The sequence below is a fragment of the Lepidochelys olivacea genome (assembly GCF_965140295.1).
Source record: "Lepidochelys olivacea isolate rLepOli2 genome assembly, chromosome: 2".
Classification (NCBI taxonomy): Eukaryota; Metazoa; Chordata; order Testudines; family Cheloniidae; genus Lepidochelys; species Lepidochelys olivacea.
This window is the reverse complement of record NC_140412.1, coordinates 9,157,087-9,181,883: the sequence shown is the minus strand read 5'-3', so window position 1 is coordinate 9,181,883 and position 24,797 is coordinate 9,157,087. Positions and strand designations below refer to the sequence as shown.

Sequence of the window (24,797 nt, the reverse complement as noted above, 5' to 3'; positions counted from 1 at the left end):
ATTCCAACAAAATCAAAATGTTTCATTTCAATTTTGACTCTTTTTTTTTAAACACTTCTGAATGTTTTAAAATAAAATGGAAGGAAATTTTGAAACAAAAAGTCATTTCCAACTGAAAAATTGAAATGTTTCATTTTGAACACGAAACATTTTGATATTTTCAGAATCCGCTCCCCCCAAAACCAAACAATTAGGTGAAAGAGTCACCAATTCATGAAACAGTTTGGTATTGCCAAATCTGCATTTTTCACCAAAAAAAAAAAAAGTTTTGGCTGAAAATTTTTTTCTAGCTCTAGTCTCCAGCAACATATGGCTCCGAGCTCCAGGAACCGCATAGCCATTGCTACCACTGATGTGACCAATAACTATAACGACCAATGACCTAGATTACTGGGATCCTAGTCATGCTATTGCACCATAAGGGCATAATGTAGGTGCTGGGGGTAGGATTTTGCAAACAAGAGTAGGACATATGGCTCAGGGCTTGCCCACGTCACCTCCCCTACCTCATCTTGGCTCAGGGTCTCCCCTACCTTCCTGTCCTCAATCAGTTTCAAGGTGGTGGAGTTCCTTTTCATCAGGAAGCTCACTACTTCTTGGTGGTTCTCAGCAGCTGCATACTGGATAGGTATCCTCCCCTCTTTGGACTCGAGAGTGGGCGTGGCACCGCTTTCCACTAGCAGCCGGACACTATCCAGGAAACCCGATTTGGCAGCAAAGTGCAATGGGCCCCAGCCTTGCTGTGGAATTAAAGGACGTACAGTGAAAACGCAGCATTCATTGACCACAGGCATCAGGCAGTCACATAATAGGGAATGGTGCAGGAGGGGATGGAATCACCTTTAACCAGAATTGCATGAAACTTTCATAACTTTCAGGTGATGGGCAAACTGGAAATCCATGGGCAGCTGACTTGGCTGGCAGCTTTTGTCAATAGACAGCCATGCTGCTGTTCGGAACCATGGAATTCAGGACGTAGGGTTTGGAGATACTGTGTAGCACCTTCTATGGTATCATATATTGTTCATGGCACAGGCCCACGATCAAGGCTTGGTGCGAGACTCTCCATGAAAAGGTTGCACAGAAAGTGTGACTGCCCCTCACTGTTCCAGCAGGCTAACACCAACCGTGCGAGCTGCTGCTGTACCTTGTCGGTGACGTTGATCTCCGCTCCCTGGCCCAGCAATGCCCGCACCATCTCAACGTGGCCATTGGCTGCAGCCAGGTGGAGGCATGTCCGCCCTCTCTTGTCTCGAAGATGCAGCTGGGAGGTGGATTTGCTCAGAAGAAGCCCAACGACGGCGGTGTGACCATGCTGGGCCGCCAGGTGGAGAGGGGTGGAGCCCTAAGCACAAGTGGGCTGGTTAGCATTGTACAGCATTTGGCACAGGGACGGGATGGCTCCAAGGTCACTAATGGGACCTAAAAATGTCACCTAAAGACACTGTCAGACTTGGCACAAGAGGCATCACTCTTACAGCAAGGAGAGAGGCTGAGGGTCAGGGAGACTGAACTACCCTCCACAGCTAGAGGTGACCCCTCCAGCAGAGGGCTGGGGTCCACTGTCTGAGGGCTACGTGGACGAAGCTTGCATTGCAGCAGCCTCTCCTGCAGAGGGAAGGGCTGTCTCTATGGTTGTCAACCCGGCACTGGTCAGTAGTAGCACTAAATTCATGTAGAAACAACCAAGGTGGGCCATGACGTGGCCGGATGGTTTGGACTGGCCTGAGCTGGAGAGCAGCCCAAATGTTAGGTCGTGGAATTGGCCTTGGACTGTCCCAAGAGGCTGATGCTTCATGGTGGCCTTGCTCTGTTGTCATCATACACATCAGTGCAGAGTGGTGGTACAATGCTAGCCAGAACGGCCACTCGAGGCCCCCGGAGTGCTGGCCTCAGAGAAGCTAGGCCCTGAAAGTTGCCCAAAAGGGCTTGGCTGGTGTCAGCTTTGGGGGAGATGGAAGCTTCCCAGATAGCCTGTTACCCCAGATATGATGCTGCAAAATCAAAGCTGCCCGCCCCCATGACAGGCTGCAGCCTTCTCCTGGGCTGAGCCAGCTCAGAGCACGGTGGCCCCCATGTGAGTAGAACACACAGAGCATGGCTGGCCTCTTACCTGCAGGCTGGTCTGACAATCCACCTGTACGCCGGGGTAGTTGAGCAGCAGCCGGACCAGGCTCTCGTGTCCCGACTGGGCAGCCAGGTGCAGTGGCGTGAATCCTGACTGCAATAAATCACACAGACGGCAGCAGGGCCCCTCTGATGCCCCAGACTCCTGGGCATACTGCGAGGGCAATACAGTTCCCAGACACTTCCCCCCGCAGTGCGTACAAGTCAGAAGCCAGAGCAGCTGTTCCCCCATTTTCTGCGACTCACGCCTGCAGGCGGGCCATAATGATCTACCTTCCTCCCTCTCTGAGGCCCTGGAGAGTCAGCAACCTGGCTGAAGCCTCCCCCACATGCACCATCACGCTGGGTTACGCATTGGAACAACTCCGAAACCTTTCAAAGGTTTTCATGAGACTGTATAGCCCGGTGGCTGGGACACTGCTGTGGGAGACCCAGGCACCACCCCTGCTGTGCCTGATTCCGAGCAGAGAATTTCATCCCAGGTAACACCAAATCAGACAGAGCGGGGTCTTGAATCTGGATCTCCCAAATTCCAGGCCCGCGATCTCCCCTCCTGGTGAAAATGTGTGGAAACCAAAATGTTTCAGCTTCCCCGAAACAGCATATTTCGGCAAGAACGTTCCAATCAGATCTACCCGCCCCCCAGTTCTGGAACAAGTGGTGCCGTGGGACCGAGGGCTGCAGTGTCAGGGTCTCTACGCCATGCAAGTTCCACGCACAGCCCATCCCTTTCAGTCAGGGCCTTGGAGCCATTTGTCATCCAGGCCTCCCGTTTCTGACCCTTTGAAAAGTCTCCCTGTGGAGCCAAATCCTAACCAAGGAGAGCAGAGATTGGAAGAGGCAAAGGCAGATTTCCCAGGGTGAATACAGGGGTAAACCCTTCTCCCCGCTCCATAGGCCCAAGGGAGAGAAGAACCAGGGCAGCTGTGTTACACAGAGTGCAGTGACATGACGCAGGGAGTTGGGGGCAGGGAGGGGGGCTCTCCCCAGCCTGTCTGCCCCAGGGCTGGGGTCCATCCAGAATAACATGGAAGAGAGGTGCATGGCCACCCAGGAGTGCGTGCAGGGTGCAAGGATCTGCAACTAAGAAGGTTCACTGGCTAAAGCCACAGCACAGAAGGGAGTAAGAGTCCAGTTGACGTGGAAACTACTCGGGCAGCTCTGAGATACAGCAGCAGCAGCCAGGAGGGGGACTCAGTCTGCAGCAGAGCACTCCTCTGCCAAGCTTGTTTACAGAGGAGAAGACTTGGGCCTACCACACAGTGAAATCAAATGGCTCAGTAACACGAGCCCCCATGTTATTTGGCTCCACGGAAATAGACAAGTGGGTTCGGGATGCCATTTGTCGGCTTGTCCCTTATCCCTCCCTGGGGCTGGCTGCTGTATTACCTCACTGCCTTGCTCCTTGACCTGCTGTCCTTCGGAGGTGAATTTGGGAGGCTCGCTGCGCATGGTGGCCAATCCCCTGGCGAGCATGTCTCGGACGAAGTCCAGCTGGCCGTAATGAGCTGCCACATGAAGGGCAGTAAATCCTGTCTTGGAAGGGAAAGAAAAACACATCCACAGTTCATGGAAAACAAACCAAGTTTGCTCTTTTAAATGAGCCAGAGCACTCTCATTTAGCATCCGATCAAAGCACAGTACATGCCTGACAGCTGGAAGGAAGAAGGTTAAAAGGGAGAGGTCACAGAAGACATGAGAATGACAGGAACGAAAACAAAGAAAGGGGTGAAAGAATGAGAGAGTTGGAAGAGGAGAAGGAGCTTTTGGGGATACATGTTTCAGGAAGCATCCTCTGCATTTGGCATCCACAGTTGATGCCGCAAGGCTCTGGGCAGCATCAGGAAAAGACGACTCCTGACAAAGCAGTAGAAGGCAGGGCCTGTGTTAAGGGATGTGACTGGGTGCCAGGAGCATAGGGTTCTAGTCCCTTCTCTGCCATTGGCCGAAGTTTCAAAAAGGACTAACAATTTTGGGTCACTCTATTAGTGGGTGCTCAACTTGAGAGCCCTAAAACAAGCCTGATATTGTGGAAGTGCTGAGCACCCACCCTCTGAAAATTAGGCCCCTGTAGGGCATCCAAAAATGGAGGCCCTCAAAATCACTAGTCACCTTTGGAAACCTCGACTCACACTCGCTGGGCCTCAATTTCCCATCTGTACAATGGGGATACTAATTCTTCCTTTCTCCCACCTTCTGTCTGCCTGGGCTCTTTGCAAGATCGTTGGGGCAGGGACTGTCTCTCACTAGGTGTACACACAGTGTCCAGCACAGTGGGGACTAACCATTACCAATAACTATGTGTCCCATGCACTTCCCTGCTTTGCTGTGTGGCCCTATCTCCGCTGGACACGCAACTAGGTCCTGACCCTCACCTCTGACCCAGTTACAACAAACACCACCTGAGTTGTGTCCAAACAGCGGCTGTTTTCACAACATAGCCACACCCATGCCATAGGCAACAAGGCCCCTGCTGTGCAAAGCCAGCAGCCACGCACTCACCTTGGTGCTGGTGATTCTCAAGGAGATGCTGCCCTTTAAGGCCTCCAGGACACTGATGTGCCCATGTTTGGCCGCCAGGTGAATTGTCGTCATTCCTTCCTAATAAGGAGCAGAGAAAAAGCATCAGAAGGCAAGGCCGGGTGCAAATCCCAGAGTGTTGTCACAGCAATGGAGAAAGTCTGGGTGAGGGACAGAGCCTTTGAAAGGCCTCCTGGGGTCTACTCGTATTCTTTGAGGTTCTGACACTCCCAGCACGGCCTAGCTCCATGATATGATGGTATAATTCAGGGGTTCTCAAACTTCACAACCCGCTTCTGACAACAAAAATTACTTCACAATCCCAGGAAGGGGGACCAAAACCTGAGCCTGCCCACCACCCCACTGCCCCAACTTGATCCCCGCCACCCAGGGCTGAAGCCCTCAGGCTTAGGCTTTGGCTTCAGCACTGGGCAGTGGGACTCAGGCTTCAGCCCGGGGCCCAAGAAAGTCTAAGCCAGCCCTGCTGACCCCATTCAAAGGGGATCGCGACCCACAGTTTTAGAACTGCTGGTATAATTCAAGGTGTCACAGGCTGGCTGGGCATTCAGGACAACGGGCCACCGAATGGAGAGCTACCTTAGCCTGGAACTGTTCGAGGAGTCATGAAGAAAGAGGAGGCTGGTTCTTTATAAATGAAACATCACTACCCTTTTGCTGCGAGGGGCAGAGAAATTTAACCCTTCATCCCTGAATTAAAAAAAACAACTCACCACACTACAATCACAGCATGGCACCATCCTGGGACTAGTCTACAAGAGACAAACTGGGGGACATGGGGGGAGATGGAAAGAACAATAGGGATGCTTTTACTTCAGCATCTCAGCGAAATGTTAGTGCCTTTCCCAAAGGGGAAAGGGCTCAGACCCCTGCTCCCATTCACAGAGGCGCACATCAAGGAGAGGCACAAGGATGTGAATGTAAATTTTGTAGATGCGCCTTTCCCTGCCAAAGAGAGATGCCCTTCTGAGCATGCAGCCTGAAATGAAGGAGGGGCATTTGGACTCGGGGGCAAGTGGGTGTTACCAGTCCCCTCTGTGCTGATTACGGAGGATGGGTTGTTACAGCCCCCAGCAGCTTATGCTTTTGACTCTAGAGGGCCCAAGCTGTCGGCCAAAGAGAGCAGCCAGCACCCGTTGCGTTCACACCATCTGCATTTTGAACTGGGAGCCGCCCAGCCGAGCCCTTGGTACGTACACCATCCTCATCCGCTGCCGAGGCTCCCGTCTGCAGCAAGACCTTCACCACCTCATGGTGCCCCCCAGCAGCTGCCAGGTGCAGAGGAGTGGAGTAGTTTGTCTGCAACACAAAGACAGACCGGGTGGGTAACTAACCATGTGCAGTGTCTGAGCTTCAGAGCAAGCTGGCAGTGGGGCTCGCCTTGCAGGGATCACAGCATGTAAGATTGTGAGGCAAGGGCCAAGGGAGGTACCAGAGCTCCCTGCCTATAACACCACAACGGCACAGAGCATCAGGACGGTGTGGGACTCTCTCACAGGCTTCTCCTCCAAATGCCTCAAGCCTGGGTCTTCTCAGCTCTAACTTGCCCTGAGGATGCAACCTACGATTCTTCGTGCAGGCCACAGAGAGAGTGTAGAGGGGCAGACAGGTGTGTTTAAACTGGGGGAGTGAGGAAGTTCTTGGGAACTGTGACTGAAGTCTCAGCACTCTCCTGTTTGGCGAGACAAACAGGGCTCAAAGAGATCTGCCGGCGACCTCACTGCAAAGGACACACTGCAAATTCCCTCCCATGCAAGCAAAGCCCTGCGTACATTAGCTACATACTAAATAAATAAAAGGGGGCAGATGCAACTAATGCATTACTGAAAACCAGCTGACAGTTGTAGCAATGCCAGCAGACAGGGGAAGGGGAAACCGTGCTTACTAAAACCTACAGACACATTCCCTTTAGGATCTTGTGTAGGCCCCCGTGTCTCCTGGAGGCTGGCAGGAAGTCAGAGGGGTTCCCCTATTTATGCTTTTGGGGATGCTGGATCTGAACTTCCCAGCTGGTTCCTATCTCCATAATGGGCCAAACCAAAAAGCCAGGCCCCAATGCTCATGAAGTTTGGGGAAGGTTAGATTTGGATCCAAAATTTATGGTTCAGGCCCGTGTTATCAAAGCAAAGTGGTGAAGTATCACGTTGTGCGCAATGACTGGGGTTATTCACCTCCTTCGTGTCTGGATGGTGACGTTGGAAGAGGCAACTAACGCAATGTCTGCCTCTTTGCACCTGCCCTAGGGGAGAGCTTATTCCAGAAGCTGCCAGCTGTCCCCCATTTCCTTTGGCGGATACAAGCTCTCTGCGTTTCGGAGGCAGCACAGTTAGTAAGGTAATGGTGTTCTCATATTTTGCTGCCATCTCATATTTTGGGATGACTATTCCTGGGATGCCCACTGTCCATGGAGCAAAGACTCTGACAGCATGGCCATGCAGCAGGCGTAAGGCTAGGATTTAGTCAGGGAGGTCACGGCAGACGTGGATTCCGTCACTTTAACAGACCTCCGTGACTTCTAGGACTTCAGGAGGAGGAGGAGATGGGACTGTGTGTCCCTGCTCAGCAACTGGGGCTGGCTGGAACCAGGACCCTGCAGCCCCAGCCCCGTGGCTTCTGCTGGGGGCTGTAGCCAGGGCCGCACACCCCAGCCCCACGGTGTCCCGGGCTCGCCAGAGGCTGCAGCTGGGGCCGCGCGCCCCAGGCCCGCAGCATCCCGGGCTTGGCGGAGGCTGCAGCGGGGGCTGCGTGCCCTAGCCCTGCAGTGTCCCAGGCTCGGCAGAAGCTACAGGTGGGTCTGTGTGCCCCCCTTGCGGCTTCCCAGGGCTGTGTGCCTCCCCTCCGGGGCTTGGCAGGGGCTGCAGTCAGGGCTGCACACCCCGTCCCACAGCTGCGGCCAGCTCCAGAACGGGGACTGTGTGCCCCCCATGGCTATGTCCTCTCCCCCCCCGCTGTTGCCGCTGGAGCTGGGGCTGTTCTCCCAACCATGGTGAGCGCTCGGCTTGTCGGGCCCCCCTCCCCATAGGACTCCCTTCCTCCCCCCATCTAGCCCTGCCCCCTCCCCCCGTCACAGACTCCGTTAATTTTTGTTTATTGCCTGTGACCTGTTCCTGACTTTTACTAAAAATAACTGTAATACAATCTTAGCCTTAAGCATGCGTAATTGGGGCACTGAGAATGATCCTCTGGGTCCCAGCTGGGCACTGCTTGAGCTCTCATACACAGAGGAGAGAGGAGGTGTAATCCTCTCTCTCTATACAGGTCCAGCACCAGCTTCACAATCACCCCAAAGACCGCCCGTGGAGAGTTCTCCCTTTTCCACTCTCACTCCTGCATTAACATTTAACTCCCAGCGTCCTAATCCCTCAGGGATACCAGAACAGGCATAGATCTAGACTCTCGGGTCAGCTGTGTGTGTGTGACACTGCCCAGCTGGACAGGACCATAGCAAGGGGACACCGCCGCAGGGACTCACCTTGTTGCGTGCCGTGGTCACCCCCACCTTGTTGAACTTCAGCAGCTCCTTGATCACAGCGACACTGCCTTTGGAGGCAGCTATGTGGGCACAGGTCGAACCTTCCACGTTGGCAGAGGTCACCAGTTCCGGCTTGTGCTTCAGAAAGAACTGAACCACCTCCGAATGGTCATTTTCAGCGGCCAGGTGCAATGGTGTCTGTCCTTGCTGAGGGGAAAACAGAGTCAGGCTTCGTGAGACCCCAGCCTGTCAGCGAACCGCTTCAGGGCTTAGTTGTGTCTCGATTCCTTTGGGGTGGGCCTGGTCAGAGGTTAGAGGCCAGGGCAAAAGGGGGGACATTTTTCAAATTCACAAGTTCAGATCTGAAGGGCAAAAATTTCCCCAAATTAAAGGCTTCTCTAAGAAAGACTGGAAATTCAGCCCTGGGCCACCTGGACTGTACCTAAAGGGTCATGTTTTTTTGGGGGTAGAGCTGCCATTTTTTGGTCAGGCAGCTGGAGACTGAAAACAAAATCAATCACACAGCTGTGAGGGTTGATTGGAAAAGCATTTTCACCTGTCAAGACTCTTGTCCAAGATCCTGTGTACCTGCTGCATCATCTGATGGCAGCATTCATTCAGCGGCCAAAGCAGGGCATGGGGCTGTGGGGCACAAAGTCCCTTCTCTGCTTTTGGCATTAGCAAAATCAAAAACACGAGGGGAATTTTACCTGTGTTCTCTGGCTCCTGACACTGCTCCCTAAGATACCTGTGAACCTGCAGCCAGGGCCAGATTAAACTTTTGTGGGCCCAGCGCCGAACATATTTGTGGGGCCCCATGGGGGCAGTGGGGCACAGCGCAGGGGGATGGGGGAGTTGGTCCCCGGAGCGAGGGACCGGCCAGGGGCAATGGGGCATGGTGCGCCGGGGGTGGCCCTGCTCCGCCCAGAGCGAGGGGACTGTTTACAAACCGGCAAACACCAGACGCACACTGGTCCACCCAGCCCTGCGCTGCCAGTGTGCCCCTTCCCCTCAGGGGCAGGCCCACGCTGAAGCACACCACCCCTTTGTACAGTGCCCCCCTTTTATGCCCAGTGCCCCCTTGCCCAGAGACCTCTCCTACAGATCCCTATGTCCAGCGCCGCCCTGGACTCGCTATCCCCAGTGCACCCCCCCCCCAGAGACCCCCATACTGGCCTCCCACCACAACTACACAGCTCCCTGCACACCACACTGCCTGACCAGCGCCCCCCCACAGACCTCCCCCCCTCACTGCCAAGCACCCTCCTCACAGTCCCACCATCACTGTCGCACACCACTCCATATTCCTGAGGGAATTGTGCCTCAAAAATTTTGAAATTCTGTGCACAATATATTAAACATTGGCGAATGGGAGCTGTGGAGGCCGTGCCTGTAGGCAAGAGCAGCGCACAGAGCCTCCTGGCCCCTCTGCCTAGGAGCCGGACCTGCTGGCTGCTTCCAGGGCACAGTGCGGAGCCAGGACAGGCAGGGAACCTTCCTTAGCCCCCTGCCCCAGCCCACTGAAAGTGAGTGAGGGTTGGGGAGAGTGAGCCACCAAGGGAGGAGGAATGTAATGAGTGGGGGGCAGGGCCTCGGAGAAGGGGCATGGCAGGGGGGCGTGGTCTTGGGGAAGGGGCAGGGCTAGGGTGTTTGGTTTTGTGTGATTAAAAAGTTGGCAACCCTACTCAGAAGCGGTGCAATCGGCCAGGCCAGAGCAGGAGCGGGGCCTGCGTGCCAGGCTCCCGCAGGACCCACCTGCCTCCCTGGAGGGGCCCAGCCAAGCCCCCCACACATTCCCCTCCACACCTGTCCAAGACTGGCCCGGCCCCTGTGGTGGTGGTGGGGGGCCCACAGGTGGCTCGGCCGGGGTGTTGTGCGGGGCCCCACAGGTGGCAGGAATCAGAGACTGCCCAGAGCTGGAGCTGTGCTGGGGAATGGGGCAGACCCCTGGTGGCCCCAGAGAGTCTGCCCGGTTCAGGCAGCAGGGAGGGGGTGAAGAGGAGAGAGCGAGCAGTGGGTGGGGCCTTGGGGCAGAGCGCAGGTAGTGCAGGGAGGGGAGGCAGGGCCACCGTCCGGACACCTGGGCCCTTTCTGAGTGTGGGCCTGGTGCCATGGAGCCAGAGGCACTATGGTAAACCCGGTACTGCCTGCAGCATAGAACTACGGTACCATAGAAGCTGCCTGGCCTGACTCCCCTGTGGGCCGTCTCTAGGCTGCTAGCCGACAGCAGGACTTGCTGGTGAAGGCGGGCTAGGGGCAGGGGTTTAGAAAGCAGCTAAAACACCGGCCGCTCAGTGAGAGACACGGGTGGCCTTGTGTGTGCATGAAGGCGGAGAAGGAAGCCTGCACGGCCGTGACAGTACCTGTGTGAGTTTCTGCAATCAGTGCATCTTCACTAGACAGGCTACGCTCCAGCCTTTGCTACTTACCAAGCAGGACGGTGGCTAACAGTGCTTATGAGCCTTGCCAGGGCATCTATTCCCAACCTTGCATGGCATCCTACCTGACGTTCCTGGAGATGGGCCGGGTTCTGCATAGCCCAGGACATTGGGTGAGTTTGGAGCTAGATTTTAATGGGAATAACTGGGTCGGCCAGCGCTTAAAGAGGTCTGAAGAAAACGTGTGTGTGTGCGGGGTCGGGGGGGGGGGGGTATGTCAAGATTTGGGAGCAGCAACTTTGGTAAAACAGTGCCTAATGTGCACCCTTCCTTGTTCCAGGTCGACTTAAATATATATCGTTTGCTGGTTCTGTGACCCCTTGTGACCTCCCCTCCCCCTGACTTTAAGCAAGGGGGCTGCTGCTTCTTTAAAATGGGGTGTCCGCCTCCTCCAACTTCGCACCAACACACAGTGACGGGGCTCAGCACGGCAATGTCATGGTGCACAGTGGTGCTGGGCTCAGTGGACTGAGGGGTTTCCTTTGGTTGCGAATGCTGGGGCTAGGATATTGGTCGTGTAAGCACTCGTCAGGGCATGTCAGGGTTCGGTGCATCTGCGCCCTGTCCCTTTAAGGACCGAAGGTCTGCTGAGAAGGTCAAAGGGGCCCACCTAGATGACAGCAGGAGAGTTTTTGGTGTGCTCCAGGAGGACTCAGCAGCACTGGGGATTCGTCGAAGTGTGCGTGTTTGTTTTTTGATACTAAATTTAATAAAACTCCAGTTTTAAAACGGTCCCGGATCTGGGAGGGTAACAGCTGCAGACTGTTTTTATGGGAGGCGGGAAGCAGCTCTGAGTGGGGCCCTGAGAGGAAGTGGAGGTAGAGTTTCTTGGGCACAGAGCTTGCTGGAGAGACAGGCTGGGGGATTTCAGAGCAAGGAAACTGCCTGCTGTTTGTTTCCACTGCATGCAGGGAAACGGGATGTTGGTGGACGTTCCGTGTACATGAACCTGATTATTTCTCATCCTAACAGCAGCAGTCAGGTAAGGCCCTGAATTCTGGCTAACTGCTTGGGCCAAAGGGGCAACGCATGTAATATCAATGCATCACGAGGCTGTGCTGCGAAGCTCAGTATCAGTGCAGGCCCCTCTAAGTGTCCTGCAAGCTGGGCTGCTGTTGGATAATCTCTTATATTTCTTACACACAGACTCCCAGGGTAGTTCACAGTGGGGGCCCTCAGGATCTCAGGACTAGCAGCGGATCAGCAGTTACCATTCCTATATGATTAGCGCTGACTGGCCTTTTTTTGAGGGTCTCCGCAGAGGCTTCCCGGACAAAATGGGCCATGGAGATCAATGTAACCTCTCCCCAATGGAGGAAGTTCCTCCAGGTTACAGTCAAGGCACAGTGGCATGGGGCAGTGTGCATGCTGGCTGACCCTGCTGTACCAGTTCTGCATCAATACGCAGGAGTTGAGTCTCCAGGGCTCTCCAGCCAGCCTCTTTCGATAACAGTCTCCAAATTCTGGCCAGAATTCCTCCAGCAGGAGAGAGGTCTCAGCTGGCAGAACCAGTTCCACTCCAGTATCACCCGCCCCCGCCAGCTAAGAGGTTATGCTGAGGAACAAAGTGGGCATGTCAGGTGAGGGCAGGGCAGAGCACTATGCCATTCCCCCATCCTCAGCTAGCAGGTGATCCCTTAAGAATTTTGTGCCATTGGTGTAAGCCCATGCAGCCCCAGTCTGCTCTAATTCATGCCAGGGCAGGCACAGACCAGGCCATTGAATCAGAGAACTGGAATCAGCTCCCAAAAATTCCCCCAATTTCCCTATGCCAAGAAGATCTCTGTGAAGGACAAAACAATCTCTTTTTAAAAGATAAAGTAACAATTGAACATGCTCTTAAGCTAAGGCGCTATTAACAACAGCAGTTTATACCGATCGGTGGCCTTTGTCTTTTACGTTTTATTTTTCCCTCTTGTTTTCCACATGGTCCCCCTGGTCGTTCCTGCTCCCCAAGAGGTAAAAGAGCTCCTCCAGCATGCTCCTGATTGTTATTTTTAGCGGAGGAACTGATAGCGAGAATGACAAGAATCAGCAATGGAAAGAGGCCAGCAAGTGAAGTATCCGGTCGTAAAAGCCAGCACAGAATGTTTGCAATAAAATATCTGTATGTAGGGGGAAAAGCAGCATGGGACACAAAGCAGAGCAGTGAGCAATGAAAAGTGACATCTGGCGTGGGGAGGTGTAAGCACTCCCCTCAGTTCAATAACAAGCCGTGGCATTTCTAGCTCATCTTCCACTGAAGGAGCTCACACACTCCAATGAATTAAGCCCCATAGGAGCCCTTTGAATGATCCCTGACCCCAGTTTACAGATGATCCCTGACCCCAGTTTATGGAGGAGATAATATGATGGGATAACATGATTTTGGCAATTAATTGATCTTTAACTATTCATGGTAAATAGGCCCAATGGCCTGTGATGGGATGTTAGATGGGGTGGGATCTGAGTTACTACAGAGAATTCTTTCCTGGGTATCTGGCTGGTGAATCTTGCTCACATGCTCAGGGTTTAGCTGATCACCATATTTGGGGTCGGGAAGGAATTTTCCTCCAGGGCAGATTGGAAGAGGCCCTGGAGGTTTTTCGCCTTCTTCTGTAGCATGGGGCATGGGTCACTTGCTGGAGGATTCTCTGCTCCTTGAAGTCTTTAAATCATGATTTGAGGACTTCAGTAGCTCAGACATATGTGAGAGGTTTATCACAGGAGTGGGTGGGTGAGATTCTATGGCCTGCATTGTGCAGGAGGTTGGACTAGATGATCATAATGGTCCCTTCTGAACTTAATGTCTATGAAAACTGAGGCACAGAGCAGTCTTGCCCAAGGTCACAAAGCAAGTCAGTGGCAGAAACAACTCCACTCTCCCCCAGAGGAGTCAGAAGGTGGCTCTTGTGGCAGAGTGGTTCACGTGGTACTTCTGCCATCTGACAGGGACCAGTTGCAAGCAGCTGATCAAATTCAATTCAGCAATAGATTAGAAACAGAGCAGGGTTCCTGAAAGTTACAACCCATGGGATGCCCTGCCCTTTATACACCTACGGAGAGCTAGCTGGATGGCAGTATGCAGTGCCCAGTGGTGAGGCTTCCTTTGGGGAGGAAGGACAATCTAATGACTACGGCACAGAGTGGAGATTCAGGAGACATGGGCTATAATCCCAATCCTTAGACAACTTTCATCTCATTGCTTCCAAATGGGGATAATACCACCTCAACTCAATGCCTGTAAATCCTTGGAAGGCACAAGCTATAGGAGAGTAAAGTGTAATGATCTGGGGGAGTTAAAAGATTTCTAGGCCCAGGGGCTAGGAGCTTTGGAGCTGGTGTTCTGCTGACAGACTAGCAGTAACTGGTGAAGGGGCATCAAGCACCCAGCCACCATGGCATGGGTTCCCCCTACCTTAATGGCATCAGCAAAGGAAAACAGTAATCAAACAGGGATGGGGAGAGAAGGCTTGTGGGTAATGATGAGACACTGGGTCCTATCCAGACAGAAAGAGCCTGAGGAGCTCAAGGAGAAAGGAAACTATTTTGTCTTTGGCGGCAGCAGCTGCAGGATGTTTTGCTCCGAGATATGTGCTTGTTTCAACAGAGCTCGTGAAACACGATTCCCGGTGCAGGCTGCAGTGCCTCGCTGCGGGGCCAGGACAGCGTGCTGGCATCCACGCGCGAGACACTTACCATGTCGGTGGCATTGACGTCCGCGCTCATGCTCAGCAGGCTGGTGCACACGTCCAGCTGGCCGGTCAGCGCAGCGAGGTGCAGAGGGGTTCGCTTGGTCTGCCCCAGAAGAAAAGCCAAACACACTTCAGCACGTGGTGCTGTCCCGCCGGCTTCCCCCAAGGAGGCAACACAAGACCAGGAGAGAGGGCAGGCCTGTAGGTATCCGAGTGCACGTGGACGCCTGCTCTGGGGCAGAGACTGCTTTTGGCCTTTTAAGGCCTACAAGGTGCGTCTTCACTAGCGAAAGAGGTGTTTTCGTACCACGTGTTAACTGACATGCGGTAAGGTCCTACTGAAGGCAAGGCAGTTTGTAGCTTCCACCCATTAGCAAACTGAGGTGAAGGCTCTGGAGGAGCCTAGGGTTTGTACCTCAACCAGCTAACACATGTGAAAGCTACACACTGCCTTGTCTCCACTAGGATTTACCTTGTGTCCGTTACCTCGTGTTGCCTAACAATACATCTCTTTCCCCAGTGAAGACGAGGTCTAGGATTTAATGGAGGGATGTTAGCACGTGCTAACAAACACCTTTGAAGAACCTGGTGTATTCAAGGCCCCCTGCCTTTAACATGTGCTAACTCAGTCAGATTCAAGCCAGGGCCGACCTTATGGGTGGGTGACATGGGCGACTGCCTGTGGCTCTGTGGTCAGGGGGGTGTCATGGTCAAGAGGCAAGGAGCAGGGCAGGCCTGGGGTGCGAGGCTGCAGAAGGGAGCTTGGGGCAAAGGTGGGAGAGGCAGCAGGACCCGGGGGCATTGGGACCAGGGGGGCTAGGGGGCTGGGTGGAGAGCCCAGGGAAGCAGTGGGGGCACTGTGTACTGTGGGCCCACCCTTGATACATCCCTCTGGCTCCCAGACCTGCCTCTTGCACACCTCCTACAGCAGGGTTTTCAAAGGGGGGTCCTCCTCGGAAGGCAGCCTTACAACCATCTTCCACAGTGCCTGCACCAGGGGACTGCTCCCCCAGCCAGATAAGGGACTTTACCATGTATGAACTTCACACCATGTATCAGCCCTGAATAAACAGCACAGTGCTGTGGTAGAAAGGACACAGTTGGAGGTTAAGTGAAGGGTGGGATGGGGTCAGAAACCACATCTTCGCAGACTTAATTTTGGTAGCTGCGGGGAGCCTTGACGGAGGTTCACATTATTGCAGTTCTAAACTTATCCCAAGCACTCCAGTGATTGTCCTTTGGAAGGAAGCAGGCTTGGCTGGTGGTATGATCAAGGCCCTTTTTGCCGTTTTTACATAGCTCTGTGCCTCCTCACCTCTGGGCCTAGAGCCATTTATTTACTAGCTGAAAACTTGAACAAATATTCTTAATGAGATGTAAGCTCTGATTGAAGTAGGGTCGGCAAAGGGCACAAGGAGAGAATTTGGGCTGTTAGTATCTAACTGAACCCCTCTGAGGATAGCTTTTACTGGAATCCCTCAGAGGCTCACAAGTGGGTTTATTTTTGTCCTTACAACGTAAGTCTTACAGAAGGGTTTCATGTCCATCCATGCATCTTTTGTACCCAAAACCTGTTTGGGTCAGACTGAGAATGTCTGTTTCTGAATCAGCATTAGCAGCCCTTTGGGTTTCTACTGCTTCATAATTTGTCTTTTTCTTTTAAAAGTGCCCTGACATCTGGCAGTTTTTTGTCTGGGTTCAGCCAGTCACAGAGTTTGGACCTAGAAAGCTGGTCCCTTATGACTTTCTTTGCCACTATTGTTATTTATTAATAGTATAGTATGGTGACACCTAGAGGCCTCCATCAAAGATCAGTGTCCCATTGTGCTAGGCGCTGTACGCACATATCAAAGAGATGCTCCATGCCCCAAAGAGCTTAACAGTCTATGCATGTGGCATGACACAACAGGGAATAAACCACATAAAGGAGCAGAGAACAGGGTGAACAGCAAGTCAGTAACGGTTAGCATAAGTAGCTACAATCTAATATAACCTAATCTGATACAGCCTAAACCCTGTCTGCATACTGGTCCGACCCCTCTGACTCTGAAGGCTGCTCACTGTGCGACATTTCAATCGGCAATTGCCTCCACTCAGAAAGCCACCTTAGTAGCCAAGCTCCTACCCATGTGCAGGTTGGCTGCGCCTATAAGTCACTCCTTACCAGGGTCATAGCATCAATGCTGGCCAGGTGAGTCTCCACGAGGAGCTTGACTAAATGGTTGTAGCCGTTCTGAGCGCTGAGGTGAAGAGGTGTCAGGCCCAGCTTGGTCTTGGCATTGACGAAGGCCTTGTGCCACAGCAGGACGTCTGCAATCTGGTCATGGCCGTTCTCTGCGGCCAGGTGCAAAGCTGCTTTCCCGTGCTGCAAACAAAGCCACAAAGCTAGCTGCTGTGGTTACACAGGGAACCAGAAAATCAGAGAGATGGGCCACTGGAACCATGGATTTTAATAACCTCCCATTCACAGGACCTTTCTGTGTGCTCCAAACACTTTATATACTCTGCCATGAAACCATTGCTGCGTGACCATTTTTGGCCATAGTCAAAGCAGTCAAGCAAGTGTTGTGTGTGTCTGTGTAAAGGCATGAATGATAAGAAGAATAGTCCAGTGGTTAGGGTGATAGACTAGTACTCAGGAGACCTTGGTTCAAGACCCTGCTCCACTAATAACTTCCTGTGTGATATTAGGCAAATTGCTTACCCTCTCTGGATAAGTCTACACAGCAATGAGTCTCAGAGCCTGGGTCAGTGGATTTGGGCTCATGCTGTGGAGCTAAAAATAGCAGTGCAGAGCTTTGAGCTCAGGCTGACACCTGGGGAGGGTCTCAAAGCCTGGGCCTGAACATCTCCATTGCTATTCTTAGCCTGAGAGTGAGCCAGTTGATCCAGACTGAGTCTTGCTCCCCTGGGTTTGTTTTGCAGGGTAGACATACCCTTTGCATCTCAGTTCCCCACCTGTAAAATGGGGATAATAGCAGTGCCCTACTTCAGAGGGGGTTGTGATGTGCTCAGATACGAGTGTGATGGGAACCACATACGTATCTAAGGCCTAGTCTACGCTGGGGGCGGGGGAATCGATCTAAGTTGACGTACTTAGATCTACTTACCGTGGTGTCCTCACTGCAGTAAGTCGATGGCTGACGCTCTCCCGTTGACTCCGCCTGCGCCTCGCGCACTGGTGGAGTACCGGAGTTGATGGGAGAGTGCTCGGCAGTCGATTTATCGTGTCTAGACTAGACGCGATAAATTGACCCCCGCTGGATCGATCGCTGCCCGTCGATCCAGCGGCTAACGTAGACAAGCCCTTAGATAGATACTGCCCTCCAATGGCTGGACCCCAGAGAGCACATAGAACTTACTACCAATAGCAGCCAAAGGAACTTTCTTTTAGATCAAATGCTAGAGGCCTGTGCTTCTGGAGCTTCAGGATATGGGTTCTAGTCCCCGCTATCCAGGGGTGGGAGTTTGTGTGGTCACTGTGTGGTGTCTGCAGCACATGAAATTATTGTAGTAGCTTTACTGCACCAAGAAAGTTTTAATAGCCTCTCTGGCCAGAACAGCATGAAGCCAAATATGCAACAGAGATTTGCCTGCAGAGTAACAATCCCTATATATTGTGGCAAAGTTCCTCCTCTACCTTGGTGGGTCCTGCGCTTATCGGCGGACTTTGCTCTCCTCAGAGATTCACAGTAGCCCTCAGTTTGGCCATTTTCATGGCTGAGATCTGCCGTTCACTCAGCTAACCTCATCACTGGCCAGCATGGGGAAAAGGAAGGAGAACAATTACCACAGTCTCTGCTGGTCCACCTAGTGGGTCGGGGGACAGGCCAGGGACCTTCCCCTCTGGTGGGACCCACAGTCCAAGTCAACTCCTCCTATATCCAATAGGGAGTTGGGGGGATGGGTGGGAACCCGGGCCCGCCCTCTACTCCGGGTTTCAGCCCAGGGCCCTGGGGATCACAGCTGTCTATAGTGTTTTGTGTAACACCTGTGTGACAGCTACAACTCCCTGGGCTACTTCCCCATGGCCTCCTCCCAACACCTGTATCCTCACCACAGGACCTTCCTCCTGATGCCAGATAGCGTTTTTACTCCTCAGTCCTCCAGCAGCATGCCCTCTCACTCTCGGCTCCTTGCATGCACCTCACTAACTGGAGTGAGAGCCTTTTTAAACCAGGTTTCCTGATTAGCCTTAATTAATTCTAGCAGCTTCCCAATTGGCTACAGGTGTCCTAATTAGCCTGCCTGCCTTAATTAGTTCTAGAAAGTTCCTGAGTGTTCTGGAATAGTCCTTGTTATTTTACCCAGGGAAAAGGGACCTGCTTAACCTGGAACTAATGTATCAACCTTCGACCACTTTTTTGTAGCCGTCTGGCCTGACCCTGTCACAATACGTATATAGTATCATAGGTGTCCCGTGTGTTACAAACCATGTCCCTGCCCCATGTTGCTTACAAACTAACTAATCTGAAAGCACAGCTAGCTGGTAAGGGGTAGAGGAGATAGTGGCCGGGAAAGATGGCACATAGTTTTTCCAGGCGGAGCAAATCATCTATGGCATTTGCTTCACATGTTTCTTGTTCATTGCGTTTGAATAAAGTTTATTTCATGACTGGTTTGAGATTTAGATTTCTCCCCTTGGTGGGCTACTCTGGAAAGGCTTCTTGGGAGAAAGGAGTTCTAAGGCGGTGGAGGTTATGAACAAGTCAACAAGCTATGTGTATTTGACCTCAGAGATACCCCCATGCTCCTCCAGTCACTTTATGCTCGGTAAAAGGACTGGCTGGACATTAGCAAGGACAAAGAATACAGTCTCTGCATGTGAACACTGCATAACTAACAACCAAACACAACACATGGAACCTTTAACAAGAACACCCCTGCCAGGGAGACCTTGGAAGAGACTAGCTGCAGATGTATGTGAATTACCTAGTAGTTGTGGACAATTTTTCCCGGTATGTAGAAATAATGTAGTTGGAAGACATAACATGTTGTGGAGTTATTGAGAAAATGAGGTTCATTTTTGCTCATTTCGGTATTCCAGAACAACTAGTGACAGACAACGAACCACAATTCACTGCACAGAACATAAGTCGTTCCCAATGAAATATGATTTTGATCCTATTACTGGCAGCCCACATTACTCACAGGCGAAGAAGAGGCTGAGAGAGCAGTACAGACAGCCAAGAAAATCCTATAGCAGGAAGATCCATTCCTTGCTCTTCTGACTTACAGATCAACATCAGTAGGAACTACTGGATATAGTCCAGCACAGCTCTTGGTGGGAAGACAACTCAGAACTGCTGCTCCAACTTTGGAAAAAAATCTGTCTCCAAAGTGGCAAGACATGAAGAGAGTAGCCAAATCAGATAAAAAGGCTAAAAGGAAACAGTCATGGGATAAGAGGGAAGGTCCTCTCATGGATCAGTAACTGGTTAAAAGACAGGAAACAAAAGGAGAGAGATAAATAGCTGTCCCCCCCAAGGATCTGTACTGGGACCTGTACTGTTCAATGTATTCATAAATGATCTGGAAAAAGGGGTGAACATTGAGGTGGCAAAATTTGCAGATGACAACAAAATTACTCAAAATAGTTAAGTCCAAAGCTGACTGCAAAGATTTACAAAAGGATCTCACAAAAATGGGTGACTGGGAAACAAAACAGCAGATGAAATTCAATGTTGGTAAATGCAAAATAATGCACGTTGGAAAACATAAAATCCCAATTATACCAACACAATAATGGGGTCTGAATTAGCTGTTACCACTCAAGAAAGAGACTTGGGGTCATTGTGGATCGTTCTCTGAAAACATCTCCTCAGCTTGGTGCAGCAGCAGTCAAAAAAGCTAACGAAGTTAGGTGCCATTAGGAAATGGATAGATAATAACAGAGAAAATATAATGGTGCCACTACATAAATCCATAGTATGCCCCCACATTGAATACTGCATGCAGTTCTGGTGACCCCGTCTCAAAAATATATATATTAGAATTTTAAAAAGTATAGAGAAAGGCAAGAAAAATGATGAGGGGTGTCATAAATATAAAGGGAAGGGTAAACCCCTTTGAAATCCCTCCTCACCAGGGGAAAGCTCCTCTCACCTGTAAAGGGTTAAGAAGCTAAAGGTAACCTCGCTGGCACCTGACCAAAATGACCAATGAGGAGACAAGATACTTTCAAAAGCTGGGAGGAGGGAGAGAAACAAAGGGTCTGTGTGTCTGTCTATATTCTGTCTTGGCCAGGGATAGACCAGGAATGGAGTCTTAGAACTTTTAGTAAGTAATCTAGCTAGGTACGTGTTAGATTATGATTTCTTTAAATGGCTGAGAAAGGAACTGTGCTGAATAGAATAACTATTTCTGTCTGTGTATCTCTTTTGTAACTTAAGATTTTGCCTAGAGGGGTTCTCTATCTAATTTATCTAATTAATTTAATTACCCTGTAAGGTATCTACCATCCTGATTTTACAGGGGGGATTTCTTTATTTCTATTTACTTCTATTTTTATTAAAAGTCTTCTTGTAAGAAAACTGAATGCTTTTTCATTGTTCTCAGATCCAAGGGTTTGGGTCTGTGGTCACCTATGCAAATTGGTGAGGCTTTTTATCCAACATTTCCCAGGAAAGGGGGGGTGCAAGTGTTGGGAGGATTGTTCATTGTTCTTAAGATCCAAGGGTCTGGGTCTGTAGTCACCTAGGCAAATTGGTGAGGCTTTTTACCAAACCTTGTCCAGGAAGTGGGGTGCAAGGTTTTGGGAAGTATTTTGGGGGGAAAGACGCGTCCAAACAACTCTTCCCCAGTAACCAGTATTAGTTTGGTGGTGGTAGCGGCCAATCCAAGGACAAAGGGTGGAATATTTTGTACCTTAGGGAAGTTTTGACCTAAGCTGGTAAAGATAAGCTTAGGAGGTTTTTCATGCAGGTCCCCACATCTGTACCCTAGAGTTCAGAGTGGGGGAGGAACCTTGACAAGGGGTATGAAACAGCTTCCATAGGAGTAGAAAGACTGGGACTGTTCAACTTGGAAAAGAAACAACCAAGGGCGGATATGACCGAGGTCTATAACGTCATGACGGGTGGGGAGAAAGTGAATAAGGATGTGTCATTTATCCCTTTACGTAACACAAGAACCAGGGGTCACCCGGATGGAAATAAGTAGCAGGTTTCAAACAAAAGGAAGTATTTCTTCACACAACACACAGCCAACCTGTGGAGTTTGTTGCCAGGGGATGTTGTGAAGGCCAACAGTATAACTGGGTTCAAAAAAGAATCAGATAAGTTCATGGAGGATAGGGTCCATCTATGGCTATTAGCCAAGATGATCAAGGATGCAACCCCATGCTCTGGGTGTCTCTAAGTCTCTGACTGTCAGATGCTGGGACTGGATGACAGTGGATGGATCACTCGATAATTGCCCTGTTCTGTTCATTTCCTCTCAAGCTATTGGCCACTGTTGGAAGACAGGACACTGGGCTAGATGGGCCACTGGTCTGACTATTCATATGTTCTTATGTTCTAAGAGCTTGTGAACACTTTTACAACAGACATCATTCAGTTTACAGAACTGCTGGTCTAGAGCCTGGTGACTGTGTTCGTGTCACACTGGATGGAGAGAAAGGATGGACAACTCCAGCTGCCGTGAAGAAAAATAATTGAGCACCCAGATCATATGTGCTTGAGACCAAGACTGGAGAGCTCAATGGAAACCATGAACAGCTACAGTTTGTTTCTCAGAAAGATCAATCAACAGAGCAAACTCTACACATGAAGGATGAAGAACAAGACGACAACGACTCAAGGATTCTAGACTGACCACAGCTAGTCATTGCAACTACAGGGTTCGAGTTGTGTAGTTAGAAAGCCAGTACATTTCAGAGAAACACAACAGACTGATACTTCCCAAACTTCAGAGACGGCATGATAGTGTAAATATTGTAAGGGGTAGGAATGTACAACTTAAAGGGGGAGATGTAATAGAATGCTAAACTGTATTATACTGTGTGTAAAATACCTTATTTAAGCTCACCTCAGCCGTACCTCCTTCTCCCACAGCCCCTGCATGCACTCAGACCGCCACGCCCCTCTGAGAACTCGGGTTGTGGTGACACCAAGGAGGCGCCTGTCCCCTACCTCATCGAAGACATCGACACGAGCGTGGTGCTGGAGCAGGATCTTCACTATCGCGGTGTGTCCTCGCTCTGCTGCCACCAGCAACGGGGACCAGTCATTCTAGAGAAGGGAGGGAGCAACGGGGCCTGCTTAGCTCTTTGTCCCTTCCCCGCTATTGTCACAGCCCTCGAGAGTCAACACTCTCTGAGGTTCAGAAATGCTGTTAATTCAGTGGTGGTGAAAGGTGCTGGACTAGCGGCCCCAGTGACGGAAGCTCCGTGTAGCCACAAGACGATGGCAGCACCAGTTTCCGCACACGCCTTCCTTGCCAATGCGTTCTGGAGGGACCCACCTCTGGCACTGATATGGTACCTCAGTAAGTTCCCCCCTCGCTTCTGGGGTGGTTGTCAGTTAACACCTGCTGTGCTGGTGGCTCTGTGACGTGGCCACCCATCTCCTCAGAAAGGGACTGAGGCCACCAGCTCACTCCATGTCAGCCAAAGAGCCGGCAGATGGCAATGACTCCTCACCACTACCCACCCTGCCTAGGGGAAATGACCCATCACCATCCCCCTGGGACAACTGCCCCCCCTAGACCTTTCCAAGCCAATACACCACCAGAGACTGCTTTATTTCAGTGGTTAAAGGTAAAACTGGTGAACTGGAGCACATGGCTCCTTTGCGTGAAGAGGATCTGGGATTTCTGAGTAGCCAGTGTTAGGAGCTGAGTCTCACAGGGGAATGCTCCAAGGGGACTCAGGGACTGGGGTTCACCTCTTGTTAACCTGCCAGGCAAAAACAGAACTGGCATAGCCTGGAGGAGAGTGCTTGGGTGGCTGACAGGCCAGTGTTGTCAGGGAGCTTACAAGCCAGACTCCGGCATGCTGCAAGCAGGGGGTAACCAGGGGACACAATGCTCTGGGTACCCCAAGAACCAACCCATGGAACTATAGCGTAAAGAGTTGAGTCAAGGCACCATGCAGTTATCTATGGTTAGTGGGTATTGTTCTCTCTGCTGACAACTGAATATAGCCTGCCACTTGCCTAGTTGGGAAGGATTTTTCTTCAGCATCCATATCAGTTTAGCAGCATCAAGGCATGCTGGCTATTTACCATTTCCCTGGCTATTCAAAGTCAAAGGTGATGAAGGGTACAAGGTCAAGATTTTTGCACAGTTTGCTCAGTGTGGAGCAGAACTCCCTCACCTCGCTTACATTGCAATGGAACTCTCCTGAGCTAAACTTTATTCTGCTGATTGCTCCTGCTGGGGAAATGCTCCCCTCAGAGATGCAGGGGTGAGGTCCCAGCCCAGAACAGAAATACCTTGGCTTGCTTGTTAATGGACTGCTGCATTTGGCTGGTGCTAATGTGCTTAAGCATCTCCAGCAGGACGTCCGCATTGCCCACACGGGCGCAGTAATGCAGAGGGGTCTCAAGGGACTGCAACACAGAAATAACCAAAGGGACTCTGAGAAACTGCTCTCCGTGCACCCAGTTAGCCTGAACAACTTTGCCACCCACCCGGGCAAGAGTGGGGGACACCTTAAAAACAAATGTCCTGCCTGTTATGCATAGACCATGAAGGGAAGGGTTTGCTCTGGGGTCCTTAACCAAAACTCTTTCCTCTCCACTATGGTGCAACACGCTCTGCACTGGTTGTTTCTCCAGGTGGTGGGCTCCACCTCAGAGGGGGCTGCGCTTTGCTGGTGTGGTGCATCTAGAATGGGGGAAGTGCTTTGGGATCCATCAAGATACACAGAAATATCAATGTGCGTCATAAACATACAGTTTTGTTTGTAATTATTTTCTAAAGTCTGTATCCAAGTGACTGAGTATCCAAGTGACTGCGTGGGGGCTTGTTTTCAAAAGAGCTAAGCACATAAGCTGCTTTAACAAGGACAATGGCACTTTTGCCAATAACTCCCCATGTGGCCCACTGAGTAAACGACCCTTCTGCCAGGAGTCTTCAGGACAAACAGGACACAGAATAAACTCCAGCTTCATAGGTCTGGGAAAACCCATGCCCCCAACTTTGCTAACTTTGAAGTTCCGTTCAGTCTGTTGGAAGGAGCTCGGCAGACGGCCCATACGCTGATAACAAAAACAGTGATGGCATACATCCACTGAGCCTTTTTCCCCCAGGGGCCCCAGGCTCGTACGTACCACTCTCGTGGTACGGGAGATGTCGGCATTGTACTCCATGAGCATGGCAATGATCTTGGTCTCCTCCCCCTCAAAGTGAACCATGTCCTTCTTCACTGCGGCAGCCAGGTGGAGGGGTGTCTCCCCTGCCTGCGAAAGGGTATGAGCCAAAACACAACAAGCAAAACAGCACACGCACCCACCACCTCTGATTGTGCCATCACGCAGTGCTGTTCTGTAACCACCTGGGGTTAGCACAGAGCCTGGGCAAGCACAGGAAACTGCGCCCTGCAAA

General features: G+C 51.4%; 1 protein-coding gene across 6 annotated transcripts in view; it reads right to left on the bottom strand.

The window, feature by feature from the left end:
- Window positions 1-24,797, bottom strand: part of LOC311516018 (uncharacterized protein) — a 77,212-nt gene that overhangs the window by 8,985 nt on the left and 43,430 nt on the right. For 4 of the 6 annotated variants that reach the window (XR_014710290.1, XM_084619626.1, XM_084619629.1 and 1 more), the window contains 12 exons: window positions 24,524-24,652; window positions 23,684-23,800; window positions 22,382-22,480; window positions 16,414-16,614; window positions 14,254-14,352; window positions 8,138-8,344; window positions 5,863-5,964; window positions 4,630-4,728; window positions 3,517-3,663; window positions 2,114-2,221; window positions 1,148-1,345; window positions 534-740 (listed from right to left, as the gene is read on the bottom strand). Coding sequence is in view for 5 of the 6 variants with exons in the window: in XM_084619626.1 (XP_084475752.1) it covers window positions 534-740; window positions 1,148-1,345; window positions 2,114-2,221; window positions 3,517-3,663; window positions 4,630-4,728; window positions 5,863-5,964; window positions 8,138-8,344; window positions 14,254-14,352; window positions 16,414-16,614; window positions 22,382-22,480; window positions 23,684-23,800; window positions 24,524-24,652 (1,713 nt within the window). In the remaining variant the exon portion in view is untranslated. The remainder of the gene's footprint in view (window positions 1-533; window positions 741-1,147; window positions 1,346-2,113; window positions 2,222-3,516; window positions 3,664-4,629; window positions 4,729-5,862; window positions 5,965-8,137; window positions 8,345-14,253; window positions 14,353-16,413; window positions 16,615-22,381; window positions 22,481-23,683; window positions 23,801-24,523; window positions 24,653-24,797) is intronic. The other 2 variants (XM_084619628.1, XM_084619630.1) reach the window with 2 other exon arrangements.